At 44.2% G+C, this 15,417-nt stretch overlaps 1 protein-coding gene across 1 annotated transcript in view; it reads left to right on the forward strand.

Annotated features, from left to right (window-relative positions):
- LOC143297724 (midasin-like) overlaps positions 1 to 12,452 on the forward strand; it is a 129,280-nt gene extending 116,828 nt beyond the window's left edge. The window contains exons 93-102 of the mRNA XM_076610146.1: positions 2,412 to 2,624; positions 3,210 to 3,422; positions 4,100 to 4,189; positions 4,811 to 4,926; positions 5,215 to 5,389; positions 6,214 to 6,287; positions 7,720 to 7,834; positions 8,922 to 9,134; positions 9,817 to 9,864; positions 10,479 to 12,452. Of these exons, the coding sequence (XP_076466261.1) occupies positions 2,412 to 2,624; positions 3,210 to 3,422; positions 4,100 to 4,189; positions 4,811 to 4,926; positions 5,215 to 5,389; positions 6,214 to 6,287; positions 7,720 to 7,834; positions 8,922 to 9,134; positions 9,817 to 9,864; positions 10,479 to 10,610 (1,389 nt within the window). The 3' untranslated portion in view covers positions 10,611 to 12,452. The remainder of the gene's footprint in view (positions 1 to 2,411; positions 2,625 to 3,209; positions 3,423 to 4,099; positions 4,190 to 4,810; positions 4,927 to 5,214; positions 5,390 to 6,213; positions 6,288 to 7,719; positions 7,835 to 8,921; positions 9,135 to 9,816; positions 9,865 to 10,478) is intronic.
- Positions 12,453 to 15,417: the final 2,965 nt, after the last annotated feature.

Here is a 15,417-nt window from a genome sequence, read left to right on the forward strand (position 1 = left end):
GATCGCCCTGTGCCTGGTCTCTGGCTTCTTGGGCTTTGCACGGTTCTTACACTGTTTTCATGATAACAATGATAAACATATGAATTTATTTAGTGCTTGTTCTCCAAATAGGTCTGAAGGGGCTTTGCAGAAATGGGTAAACAGAATCATACACATGCACACACAAGTTGTTATATCACACATACACACACACGCATACACACACATAAATGCATGTGCTGATGCGCACAAGAGTACACAATGTTCTAAGTTGTTTAAAGAAGTAGGTTTCAGGGAAGACTCAGTGAAGTGGGAGTAGAAGAGTGCCTGATAACTGTGTTGTAATGCATCTTGAAAAGATTTAAAGTGCTGCATAAATGTATTATTATTATTAGCATTTTATTATTACTATTATCATTCTTCTTCTTCTGTTTATTATTATGATTATGATGATGATGATGATTATTATTCTTTCTCATAAGCATTGTGAACTGAAACAGTCATGGACTGTGCAGTCCTGTGTGAATGAGAAAGAATCATGGCTTTCTCTCGGCACAAGACTGCTACAGCAACTGAACTCTGATCGTCCTGGGCCTGCTTTGTGGCTTCTAGGGCTTTGCACAGTTCTTACACTGTTTCCTTTTCTCTCAAACTTACTTGTCTGAACTGTTTGCCTGGCCAAGAGGTGCTGTAGCAGATTAGTTAGGCAATGGACATCTGACCCAGAGTTTATCTGTGGTGACTGAGCAGGTTTTGGGGCTTCGTTTCAGCGTGGTGCTGTCATCGGCAAAAGCACCTTGCAGCCAGCAGGGCAGTGAATTCGTGTCCTCTGTGTAGGGCTTGGCATTGGAAGGCTCGGCCCAATCTCCTTCCTCAGTTGTAACTTTACCAAATGAAGTCAGGTACCCTTTTATACCTGAGTGGAGTGAGGAAGATCAGAGTAAATGGTCTTTCCCAAGGTCACAACACCATGCCAAGACAGGCTTGGAACCTTGATCACTGGTATTCACTGCATCAGAAATCCAATGCCGAATTGATTCCACCACAGCTCGTCGGAGGATGAGGAGGAAGGAGGAAAACAGATGTATTGCCAGTTTTTGGTGATTCAGTTCTTTTTGTTAAGGCCAGTTCCAATTGGATTTTTGTTGCCATGGGTTATTTAATGTGTGCAAAGTGCATGCTGCATATGGAAAACCTGGGTTTATCATCTCATGTGAAAGAATAACTCCCAAACCACCACTCAAGGTCTGGTGGAGGGTAGAAGAAAAATCCCAGACCGTATATCTGTATGGGGCTCAAGCCTGTGGACACTCGCTTTCTAGTCAGGTGCATTACCCACTTAGCCACTGCTCCACACCACGTTGTCATGTGTTGAGTTGTCTGTTATTATTTGGTCCCCACAGCTGTGAAACTTGTAGTCATAAACAGCATCACCCAGAACAGGTACAGAATGTGCAGTCATGTGTCAGTGAGCGAGCTTCCTGGCTTTCTCTTAGCACAAGACTGCCACACTGACAGAACTCTGATCGCCCTGTGCCTGGTCTGTGGCTTCTTGGGCTTTGCACGGTTCTTACACTGTTTTCATACATGTTATGATGTCAAATATATCTCATCAAATGCACACCAACACTGTCATTGCTGTGCATTGCAAGTATGTTAATACATTGATTCCATCATGTCTGTGTTGTCATCACCCATTTTTTGTTCATTACATTGTTCATTTTGCTTGAAGCCCCTTGGGGTGGAGCGTGGTTGTTTCTCTCTCTCTCTCTCTCTCTCTCACTCTCTACAGATCAGTTTTACCTTTTCTGTTCTCCCCCACTCTCCGGTTTGGAGTATGATAATGATTGCTTTTTTGTGGGGGTTTTTTTGGGGGGTAGGGGGAGGGGGGGGAGAAGGGGGGAGGTTCTTTTCTTTCTTTAGAATATGATCTTTGGAAGAAGGAATTGTTTCATGTCCCATCTGAGGTATTAGTGATTGTAGATATCTAATTTTTATTAATACCTAATTTTCACTTTTAAATGTTATCATTAAAAAAAACCCAGTTAATAACAATAAAAAGGTATGAGCTAAGAGTGGTGGTTGTGGGGTGGAGTGGGGGTGGGGGGTTGTATGGTGAGGTGGGGGAAAATAGGGTAGGTTGAAGGTGGAATGAAAAAGATGAATATCTGAAATAGATAGATAGATATGAAAATTAAAGATTACTTATAACTGACTTCATAAAAGGGGGTCTTTTGAAAATAGCACATTCTTTTCTTCTGATGGCTGATTGTTGTCTTACATTAAAATTTTCCTTTCCCTTTTTTTTTCACAGTGAATAAGTGTGTATTTGATGTCTTTTATTTTGTTTTTCTGTATTATTATTATGATTACATTTTGATCTGTATGTAAAATAAAAATAAAACAAAACACTGTTTTGTATCTGGCACCAGACTGACGAGCGAGGGCCAGAGGACCAGGAGGCAGAGATGTATGAACACATCACGGACGACACGTCTCATGCCGATGCCCAAACGCTGGACGTGGCCACTGACCAGCAGCAGCAGCAGCAGGCCGTGGTGGGGAAGCCAGAGGAGGAGGCTGGTGATGACGACGATGTGCTGGACGATGATGATGTGCAGATGATGGATGAGGAGGAAGAAGAGGTAAAGAGTGATGGTGCCGGAGGGAGATTTTTACACTGCATCGTGTTTAAGCACATTAAAGTGTGGTACCATCCTTGACATACCTTGTACCATTTGTTACACAGACAGACAGACAGTCACACACACACACACACACACACACACACACACACACACAGCGAGTTATACATACAGGCACATACAAATACATTTCCAAACATGACACAAACTGGATAGATTAGAGGTCCAGATTTACACACACAAAAAAAGAAGATCTGAATCCTTGCTTTCCAGACATGCCGTTCCCAGTGAATGTGGCTGTGTGTTATTTTTTAAACCTGTTGACCCTGTAGCATGATGGGGGGTGACAGTGAGCAATGGAAATTGACACACGACAGTGGAAGCATCATAGTTGAGGGTGCAGTTATTTAACAGTAAAAATTCCTTTATTTTCTCACTGTATGTGGAATACACACTTTTCTGAAAGTACATACATTTTTGTCAAGGTCATGTACCAGAGCATAAATTTTAGGGAGTGGAAGTGGATAGCGGATCATCCCTTTTGTGTGCGTTTAATTAAGAAATGAATCATTTCTCTGTTTGCAGGAAGGTGAGAAGCGTGAGGAGAAGCCGTGGAGAGAGGGAGGGAAGCGGCAGCAGAGAGACACACAGAGAGGGGGAGAGGAGAAGGACGGGGAGACGCCCATGGAGGTGGACAGGACGGAGGTGGAGGGGTCGGTGGTGGAGACGTTGGGGGCTGACAGACCCCCCCTGTCCACCATCCACACCCAGCTCCACCACCTGCACCTGGGGGCCACGGTGAGACATTGGGGGGGGTGTGTGGTGGTGAGGGGGGCGGAGGGTGGTGTTTGGGTGTGGTGTTTGCACTATCCACTCTGCAGCATTTCCATGTGGAGGTCATGGTGAGGATCTGTGTGTGTAAATGTGTGTGTATGCATGTCTATGGAGAGATGGAAGGTGACACATGTCTACAGGTGGATGTGAAAGTTCAAATGACATGTGTGAGTGTGTTGATGTTTATTTTCCCCTTTTTTCACTTTTTTGTACCTGTCAACAACAGAATCTGACAAAGACCTGAGATGGAGGTGAAAATCTGTTCACAATCAAAGGCTGATGAAGACGCCTTTTGTTAAGCAATGTCGTTTACCATCTTGTACCTATTGCAGAGGATGTACCATGACTGAATCAGCCAGGCGTCAGACTTCTGATCCTGTGATCTGATTTCAAGGCCCCATTTCTGCATGGTGTTGTGTGCTTGGGAAAGGCACTTTACTCTGATTTCCTCACTCTACCCAGGTGTGAAAATGTACCTGACTTTGGTCAGGTAAGGTTAAAACTGCAGAAGGAGGGGATTGGGTCTTTACTTCCCATACTGAGCCCTGCACACAGCCAATATGCCCTAAGGACCTTTAACCGTGAACCTATTGCAGACCGGTAATGATGGAGAATTGTGGAAATGTTTGTTGTGTGGGCAGATGAGTGAGACAGATATGGAAGCTTTGCGAAGTCAGATGGAGCAGAGCATGACTGACTGGAAACAGGTGGACACCAGTGATCAGGAGGCGGTGAGTCATGCAGCTTTCTGTATGTGGGGGGATAGGGGAGTCGGGGTGTGGGTGGGGAGTTAATTGCTTGATATGATAGGCTGTGGTCATAACTTTATCATACCTTGTGCTATCTTATCTAGCTTTACCCAATCTGTCCATTCTGTCTCTGTTTTATGGTCATAAACATAAGCAGGTGAGTTGCTGACATTGATGTAAAATATCAGTTCAGTCATCAAGACACTTCTGTGCTGTAGGTACTGTATCTGACACTCACTTCCTTTTATTGATGGACCACTGTGGTAAACGCAGCCCAAAGATTTTAACAAGAATAATGATAATGATCATAATTTCAAAGTCTTTGTGTTCAACTGATTTTTTTTACACAGGCATGCACAGCTCTAATTCAGAGGGATGATGAAAGATAAAACTTACAGCTACTTGAAAATAGAGCTAGAGAAACCGTATACCAGCAGTTGAGGGTGGGGGCTGTGTTAGAAAGGAGTAGGGTTTAAAGCCAGGTTTGAAAGAACTTAGTGCAAAGGTTTGGATGAAGCAGGTGATGGAGCTCATTCACAGTGTCAGGTCCAGAGACAGAGAAGTGGAGTTATCAGCCTGTGTGTGATGTGTCTCTGTGACCAGGTGGCAGCAGCGGCCCAGGCGTGGCAGAGCTATGAGACGCTGACATCCAGCCTGTCCCAGGACCTGTGTGAACAGCTTCGCCTCATCCTGGAGCCCTCGCAGGCCACCAAACTCAAGTGAGAGCTGTGGTTTTTCATCACTTTATTGCTGAACTTTGTTGAAATCAGATAAGTGTGGTATGGAAGTGCAGTTAGTACTGTATGTGTATTTCTAATGGTATGACTGACCTTGCTGAACAAGAATAATACAATCCTAAGACCATTGATTAAATGAGATAGTGTGGTCAACTTCAGTTTGGGGGGTTGGGGGGGGGGGGCACCTTGTGCATGTATAAGAAAACAGATAAAAAAAATTGCATGGGAGGTATAACAAACAAACACACACAAACCTATTGACTTTTGCAGGGGAGACTACCGCACAGGGAAGCGACTGAACATGCGGAAGGTGATCCCGTACATCGCCTCCCAGTTCCGCAAGGACAAGATCTGGCTGCGGCGCACCAAGCCCAGCAAGAGGCAGTACCAGATCATGTTGGCCATCGATGACTCCTCCAGCATGGCCGACAACCACTCCAAACAGGTCAGAACTTTGCCAGGCAGGCAGGAAAAAAACACACACAAAAACCACTCGTACAGGTTTCATTAAAAAGTATTAACGGTTAAAGGTCTGATAGCCTGTCACAGCCATCAGGACAGTGAATTCCTTACCACTGTGTATTGTGCAGGGACCAGTCGTCTTCTGCTGTTCTGACCTTTCCTTTCCAAAGTTAGGTTCCCATTCACACTTGGATGGAGTGATGACTATAAATGGCTTCTGGACCTTTTTAAGGCAGGGAATGTTTTTTTAATGTGCTTGTGCAAGAATCGGATGTTCTTTGTGGGTGGGTGTTTTTTCCCTTTTTCATTTTTGTCAAATTGTATATCTTTTTCATATTGTGTTTGCTTTTCCTTTGAGCATACTGGAATCAAGCTTAATCCTAACAAGGAGTGACATTTTGCATGTTTTTAATTGCTTTCTGAATCTGTTGCTTTGTAAAATGTTGATGTATTAAGATTTTTTTGCGGCAGGAATGTCAGACCTGCCGGAGTCTGCACTAGTTGCGTCACGGTTAAGTATGTGTAATTAAACGTAATTTTAGATAGAAAATTTCCTTTTTTAAGTACATATTTCTTTTTGATTTGCTTTCACATAGATCTTTCCAACCAGAGTGTTTGCTTCTGTTGTAACAGTATTCTGTGTGTCTTGCTGTTGACAGTGATTCCTGATGCTCTTCACTTAGGCTTGTGGCAAAAATGCTCTTCACTCATGTTTGTGGAAGAAATGCTTTTCACTTAGGTTTGTAGAAGAAAAGTTAAATCAGAATGTAATGTACATGAAATCAGTGTTTGTTCTTTTTGCTGCAGTTGGCCTTTGAATCCCTGGCATTGACAGCCAACGCCTTGACACTGCTGGAGACAGGGGAGCTTGGTGTGTGCAGGTAAGGACTTGCTGAAGGATCCTAAAGGCTCTAACACAAAGTCTGGAAATTGTCTTGGAAAAATGAGGACCATTTCCATGGCTTGAAAAGTCTTGGGAAGGTCTTGGAATTTTGATAAAACTCTTGACCAATACCATTCAACAAAGAGCATAATACATTTGAAAACAAACATTTGAGGACACAAAAAGTGATAGAAATTGGATATCAACACTGGAATCTCCACCATGCTGTATTGTCAGCATTGTAGCAGACAAATTTTGGCTTCTTTTGACTTTGTGTTTGGTATGGAAAGTTTTCAGTTTGGTCTGGAAAGAGGTGTGGAAAAAGTATGGGGTTTTGTTTGGTCACGTCTATGGGATCCATGTGGTCTGTAAGCATGTCACATATAGATAGACAGATAGATAGTGAGATAGAGAAAGAGACACAGAGAGAGACAGGCAGGCAGACAGGCAGACCGACTGACCAGAGAGACAGACAGACCGACTGACCAGACAGACAGCAGGCAGGCAGACAGCAGACCGACTGACCAGACAGACAGACAGACAGACAGGCAGGCACGCAGACCGACTGACCAGACAGACAGAGCAGACAGACCGACTGACCAGACAGCAGGCAGACCGACTGACCAGACAGACAGGCAGGCAGGCAGACCGACTGACCAGACAGACAGCAGGCAGGACAGGCAGACCGACTGACCAGACAGACAGGCAGGCAGGCAGGACCGATGACCAGACAGACAGACAGGCAGGCAGGCAGACCGACTGACCAGACAGGCAGGCAGACCGACTGACCAGACAGACAGGAGAGCAGGCAGACCGACTGACCAGACAGACAGGCAGCAGACAGGCAGACCGACTGACCAGACAGGCAGCACCGACTGACCAGACAGACAGGCAGGCAGACAGACAGGCAGACCGACGACAGACAGGCAGACCGACTGACCAGACAGACAGGCAGGCAGGCAGACCGACTGACCAGACAGACAGGCAGACCGACTGACCAGACAGACAGGCAGGCAGGCAGACCGACTGACCAGACAGACAGGCAGACCGACTGACCAGACAGACAGGCAGGCAGACAGGCAGACCGACTGACCAGACAGACAGGCAGACCGACTGACCAGACAGACAGGCAGGCAGACAGGCAGACCGACTGACCAGACAGACAGGCAGGCAGACAGGCAGACCGACTGACCAGACAGACAGGCAGACCGACTGACCAGACAGACAGGCAGACCGACTGACCAGACAGACAGGCAGACAGGCAGGCAGACCGACTGACCAGACAGGCAGGCAGGCAGACAGGCAGACCGACTGACCAGAGAGACAGACAGACAGGCAGGCAGGCAGACAGACCAGACAGACAGACAGACAGATTGTATTTGTCGAGTTAAGATACAGTAAGCATGTCATGACTTGTTGCTGTGTTTCAGCTTTGGGGAGACGGTGCAGCTGCTCCACCCCTTCACAGAGCCCTGGTCCCACCAGGCCGGGGCACGCGTGCTGCAGCAGTTCACCTTTGAGCAGAAACAGACGCGTGTGGCTCTGGTGAGTGATGTGCACACCCCCTCCCCACCCCTCCTCATGGGTTGACTGGAGTCTTCTCCCTGTGGGGATGTTGGGGGGGTTCTTTCAGCATAAATGATGTCCGCACTTTCTGCAAATGTCTTTGCACCTGTGTGTTTTGGACATTTAAGTTAATGATTGATTGACTGATTGATTAAAAGTATGGCATTAATGGATTTCCCTGTGACCGGCCAGATGCAGTAGTACAGTACTGTACAACACAAAATATGGTAATAACATTTTAAAGTAAATGATTGATTTAAGTACGGTGATAACTGATTTTCCTGTTACTGGCTAGATACGACAATAGAATGTAATACAAGAGTGCAACATGTGGTCATAAATGTTTTCCCTGTGCCTCACAGGTGCTGCAACAAGTGACAACACAACACAACACAACACAACACAACACACTGCATGATAATCACTGTTTTCCCTGTTCTCACTACATGCAGGAACAAGTCACAACACACCACACCACACCACACCACACCACACCACAACACAACACAAGACAACACACCACACCACACCACACCACACCACACCACACCACAACACAACACAACACAACACAACACAACACACCACAACACACTGCCCAGCAATCACTGTATTCCCTGTGCCTCACATATGCCAGAACAAGTGACAACGCACAACACAACACACTGCACGATAATCACTGTATTCCCTTTTCTCACTAGATGCAAGAACAAGTCACACCACACCACACCACACCACACCACACCACAACACAACACAACACAACACACTGCACGATAATCACTGTATTCCCTTTTCTCACTAGATGCAAGAACAAGTCACACCACACCACACCACACCACACCACACCACACCACACCACACCACACCACAACACAACACAACACAACACAACACAACACAACACAACACACTGCCTGATAATCGCTGTATTCCCTGTCCTCACAGATGCAGGAACAAGTCACACCACACCACACCACACCACACCACAACACACCACACCACACCACACCACAACACACCACACCACACTGCCCGACAATCACTGTATTCCCTGTCCTCACAGATGCTGGAACAAGTGACGGCGGTGATGCTGGAGGCACGCAGCAAGCAGCAGGGGTGGCTGGGTCGGCCGGAGACAGCACAGCTGCTGCTGATCGTGTCTGACGGGCGGGGGATCAACGCTGAGGGCATGGGGGTCGTCAGGCAGGCTGTGCGCACTGCCCGCGAGGCCAACATCTTCCTCGTCTTCGTCATCCTCGACGATCCCAAGAACAAGGTGAGGAGATAATGACGAGGGTGGTCCTGTTTGTTTGTTTTTATCTCTGTGTGTGTGTGTGTGTGTGTGTGTGTGTGTGTGAATTATTTTCTTTGCATCATGTCTGTCCTAATCTTGTCTTCATCATGCTAATATCACAGATCTACATGTTTTGTACACAATCATGGAAGTCTGTAAAAGTCTTGTGAAAATGAGGTAATCGTTACCCAGGCTAGAAAAGTCTTAGAAAAATATGTTTTGCCCTTGAGGGTCAGGAAAAGTCTTGGAATTTTGATAAAACTCTTGACCAGTATCATTCAGTAAAGGGCTCAATGCATGTAAAACAAACAAAAGTGGTGAAAACTGAACATTGATCCTGAAATATCCTCCAATCTCTTTTATCAGCAGAGTTGCAGATGAATTTTGATTCAGTTTGTGTTTGCCTTGTGTTCAGTATGGAAAATTTTCCTTCTTGTCTGGAGAAGGTCTGGAAAAAGTATGCAGTTATGTTTGGTCACATCTCTGTGAACCCAGTTTTTAGAAAATCAGGAAGTAAAGAACGTCAAGTTGTTTATGGGAGATGAATATAGGTTTTTGATCCAGAATTGAAGCCTCTTCTGGAGGTGTTGGTAAAGCATAAAATCTGTGTTGTTCACTGTGTCTCTTGTTTCACATTAATTGATTTTTTCCCCCTTTTTTTCAGAATTCCATTTTGGATATAAAAATTACCACCTTCAATCAAGGGAAACCAGTAAGTACAACATTGTGTGTGTGTGTGTGTGTGTGTAGGGTTGTATATTGTATGCAACTTTTGTGAGGTTTGTAGATGAGAGATGGAGAGATGAGGCATAAATTTTATGCACTGAAATAATATACAGATGTAGAAAAAAAAGTTGGTTCCTGAACATGCTTGACATCCAGTCATTGCTATGTAGTGTTTTCCATCAGTTGAGACATGTAAATATATAAAAAAAGTACACAGAAATAGACCAAGAAATTTCAGAGACCAAAACTGTTCTTGTTCATCACTTACTAAGGGATGCTTCTGGCCTCTAGATTTAATTTTACTTGTTTTATATTGAGATTTTTTTCAGTGCAGTGCTGGTAATCTTAGCTAGATGTACTGTTGCATGTGTGGATTCATTCATGCATAGAATGTCTGTTTGATGGATTTTGTTTGTGCATCAATAGTGAATGAAATGTATTTTGTTATCTGTCAATGTTTATGTTTGACTAATTTTTTGTTTCAACCAGTACTGCCGCAGTATACCAAATGAGTTCTGAACCCTACACAGATTTGAATTAGACCTTCCTTGAGTCAAATGATGGCGATGATAATAACAACCTATTGTGGTTCCTTTGCAGGTCTTCCGTTCCTACATGGAGGAGTTCCCGTTCCCGTTCTACGTGATCCTGCGAGACATCAACTCCCTGCCTCAGGTCCTCAGTGATGCTCTGCGCCAGTGGTTTGAGCTGGTCACAGCATCCGTGACGTGAGGGAGTTCAGAGGGACTCAGGGGCTCGTTTCATTGTTTTCAGAACACATCTGAGTGTGACTCAAGACTCAGAAATCAAATGTCAAGAGAACTGTGTGATTTAAAACACAGCCTCAGAGTCTTATTTTGATTGTCAAGAGTACCTTTGTGAGTGGGACTTTTAGTCATATTTCTTTGTTGCGAGAACTCTTTGTGAGCATGACTCAAACTCAGACTCAGGAGTCGCATGACACATACTCACACACATGCACACACACACATTACACATTTAGTAATCACTGAAAGTGAAATGATGTTGAAAGAAAGAAAGAAGAACTTTGGTGGGCGTGATTCAAGGTCACTGAATTGTCTCGAGAACCCTCATCGGTGAACTGACTCAGGCACAGACTCTCATGAACCCTGACTCTACAGGTTTGAACTATGGACACAGTGTGATAACTAAACTCAGAGTGGGATGTGCTTTACTGTGTTTCAGTCAGTCTTGGTACAAGGTAAATTCCTATTGTCTTTTGATGTGTAACCCTTCATAGACAAATTTTGTTATTGCAAATGTGGATTTGTAATTATGTAAATGACCCTGACGTTAAGTGTGAAAAAACATTCCCTGTTTCATGACTTCACTGTGCAATACTGTGTATGACCCAGACGTTAAGTAGTCATGACTGACCTGGTCATAAACAATGTTGTCATATACTGTAATTTGCAGTGTGATGAAACATTGTGTTGATTCACTTGTCAAATTGTTCTTGCTGTTTGTATTGCTCTTGAGATGGGTTGTTAACTCTGTCCACTGCTGCTGTTGTCAGTATTTTAAATGCCAATGATGGATGCTTATGTGGCACTAATGTAAAAACCTTGTTCAGAACTATGAGAACTTTTTTTTGTTTTTTTTTGTTTTTTTGTCTTGTAAGAGGTGAGGGAGAATATATTGTGAACTAAATGATGCATTGTTTGACCAAAATACTGAAGATAGTCAAGAGTGTGGGTGAATGATGATTGAAAATGAGTGTGTTAGGTATAAGTGTGTATGTTTGTGAGTGGATGTTGAGTGTGTGTGTGTGTGTGTGTGCCTGCTCATGCATGCTCATGCACTTTCCTTCATATTAATGATGCGTTAAGTTTTGAAATTTTTAATTAATTTATCAGCACTCTCTTAATTAATGAATTTTTCACATGGTAGTGTTTGATGATTTTGTTCAGATGAAATGACAGAGAGACCACAGTAACATGATTAACTTTTTGTTATGTTTCATATGCACATACAGATATGAACATGCATGCTGCCTGTAACATTTGTTTTGTATATAATAGAAATGACTCTGTGATTAATGTCTGATGGGCCATTGTGTACATATGAGCATTTTGCTGTGCTTTGAGTTCCACAAAATGGTGCTAACATGCAAACATGTTGAGAGAATGCAGTGTTTTGTCGAAAACTTGCAAACGTGCGGTATATTTTATTTTACTTTATTTGGTCTCCATCAGTCTTTTTTCTCTTGTCAGTCTTAATGATGATGTTTATGCTTTTGAGTTTGTGTTGAGTTGAGAAAAGCTAGGGATGGAGGCAGGTATACTAATACAGTAAGAGTGGATATTTTTTATTTGTTTAAAAATGATTAAGTATATTAAGTGAACACATTTTTTCATGTACTGTTTTTATTTCAACAGTTTGTTTTCATGTCATGATTATTTCAGTCCTCACATTCTTTCTTTTTGAGCATCCCTTAAGGTTGCGATGGGAAATAATTGATGTGAAAGTCATATGTTGATAAAACATTTTGTCACATATCATTTCAACCTGTGCTTGAATAGGGAAATAAATTGATATGAATGTCTCATGTTGATAAAACACAGCTTGTGCTTAATTTTATTTCAACCAGGAGTTTTTTCTTCTTCTTTTCTCTTTTCTTAGGATCACGTGTTTTTGAAATGGGAAATAACTTATGATAAGACTACTCTGTCTGTCATCCCACTCAAGGCCTGACTAAGCGCGTTGGGTTACGCTGCTGGTCAGGCATCTGCTTGGCTTGGCAGATGTGGTGTAGCGTATATGGTTTTGTCCGAACGCAGTGACGCCTCCTTGAGCTACTGAAACTGAAACTCATGCCACAGTGGGTATTCACATGGGTTGCACACAAGGAATCTTCTTGAAAAAAAAAACAGTAACAAAAAAACAAAAATGCTGGCATCAACCATAGACACAGTGTTGGGAAAGAAAGAATTATGAGAAACACACATGGGGTGAAGTAGATGAAACTGGACTGCATGGTCGCAGTATTCCTTTGTATTGTACTGACAGTCAATCAGCCTCTACAAGAAAAATCTATTTTTCCAACTATCTGGTGAACCTCTTACGGAGTATGCTATTCCCCCAACAGCTCTGAAAGCCAATCACAGAGCGTGTTTCAGTTCGTGCCTTTGGATGAACACACCACCATGTCAAAACGACCCTGAACCCAAATCCCTGGTGAACCTGGACCTGAAGTCCAGTGCCTTACCATTTCTGCCACAGCATCTGCTTTCCTTTGTGCAGCAGTCAAAATCAACTGAAGGGAAACACACACACACACACTAAGAAAAACAGCCAATGATTTGATAAGAAACTGACAAGAAAACGGGGAGTGTAGACCTGGCATTGCACACAGTAAGAAGCAAACGGTTCTTGTTTAGTTCTTGGGTGCCAACGAATCAGGTCCACTTTAAAAAAAAAAAAAAAAGGTACATATATATATATATAAACACACCCAGACTGAGACGGTACACCCCCTACCCACATCCGCCGCTCTCCACCTTTTCTTCCCCATACCCCTTCTCGACATCACCTCCACCGCCGCCACCACAATTCCTTCTAAAATCTCCCCTTTCGCCAAGTTTCACAACAAATGATTTTTTTTTTTTTAATGTTCATGAGTCTCTCACACACACACACACACACATAGCGTGGTGAAGAATTTTTGATAGACTCATGCCTCTTGCTCCCCTCCACCCCCTTCTCCCTGCACCCCATCCCACACTTTTTTTTTTTTTACACCCGGGTTTTAGTTGGAGGAAAACAGATGCATTTCCCTCCCTCGCCACAACCATTACAACACCCCAGGCGGCACTCGTACAACACTTGTTCTGCAAGGCAGCTGCTTCGTCTGGCGCCGACATGTATGCGGAAGTAGAGCGAGAGAGAGAAAAAAAAAAAAAGAACGTGTGTGTGTGTGTGTGTGCTTTCGTCTGGAGCTGACTTGCGAAGTGGGGCGAGAGAGAAAGATCAGATGGATCAACGCTTGTGTGTGTGTGTCTGTGTGAGAAGAGCTGAGCATAGCATGTTGCGTGCACCGGCACTGAGAGACAGCCAGCCGGCACGCAATGCACGTGTTTTCTCAGCTTGCAGGCACTTTGTATAAACTTCAACACTTCGGGAGCTCTGGGTGTTTTTTTTTCTGCTGCTTTCAGTTGTGTAGTCTACCCTGCGGCGGCTCTTCAGTTTATTGTTTGCCAGCACCTTCCTTTGATCCGCAGTTTTGTTCGGGTCTTACCCGACTTCAGTTCACATACAGGCACACACGGACACACTGACTTACACATGCACACACACATGCACACACGCACACACTGACAATGTTTTTGAAGATATCCAACCTGTTGAGCAGCCATATCGATGCACATTTCACGTTCGAAAACATGCTGAAGAACATTTTTTTAAATTAAAAATTGAACAAGGAGTCACTGAAAAAGCTACATGTCCTACACCTGTGGGCAATATCCACAATCCCCCCCCCCCCCCCCCAACCCTCCCCAAGACGGAATGAGCAGTGTTCACAAGGTGTGGACGTTCACTTCGTCAGTCACTCAGAGGAGTGGAGGGGAAGAACTGTGGATATTGCCCACTTCAGGAATAGTGGAGGACTGAGGGGGTGAAGTGAAAATCCCGGTCCCTTCATAGGACTCGAACTCGTGGACACTCGCTTACTCACCGCTTCCCAGTAAGTCACGTTACCACTTGGCCACCGCTGCACAGAGCTTTGTCAGAAGTGGTGACAGGCACTGTGTGTGTGGACTGATTCCAACCACATGTGCACGCTTCATTTGCAGATGCTGAGCGATATAGACGAAACACAATGGGAAGAACAGAAAGTGGGGGGTGTGGTCGGGCTATATACATATCAGTGGTGGTTAGGGAGGGGTGGCCTAGTGGTTGGGGAGAAGATGGGATGGGTGGGGGTATGAAAGAAACTCAGCAGATGTGTTACTTCTATCACATGCACATTTATAAGGAAAACGGTGAAACGTTCCATGGCAATAGCCACATTTCTCCCCCTCCACTCCTCTGTGTTTCTAATATTATCATCTTAGATGAACAGACTATAAATTAAAAAACAAACAAACAAACAAAACTCATCTGTGTGAATGGTACAGTGAACGTCCACGCCTTGTGAACACTACTCATTCCGTCTTGAGGGGAAAATTGTGGACATTTCATTTCCAATGGCCTTTTGCGACCGTGTGGACTGCATTCATATCCTCTGTGTCTGGGACTCCTCAGTTCCGCCGTGTTAAACTGCGTGGGTTCGTGGTTTGTGTGTCCCATGACTTAACACCCGCGAAGGGTCGGAATGCTTTTCTCTCTCTTTCAGCAGTCACTGTGGCGATGTGGGGTATGTGATGGAATATTTTCGTGCTAGTCCACAACTTTCCTCTTGGAAGTCATGAAGGCCGTTTTTATTTCTTCTTCTCCTTCTTTATTTTAAGTATATAGTCCTCTACCCTGTGCCTTTGCTTCTGACTCAGTAAAGACCCATCTTCTTCAGCAGTGTCTG

This window comes from Babylonia areolata, chromosome 23, assembly GCF_041734735.1.
Source record: "Babylonia areolata isolate BAREFJ2019XMU chromosome 23, ASM4173473v1, whole genome shotgun sequence".
In the NCBI taxonomy this organism is placed as follows: domain Eukaryota; kingdom Metazoa; phylum Mollusca; class Gastropoda; order Neogastropoda; family Buccinidae; genus Babylonia; species Babylonia areolata.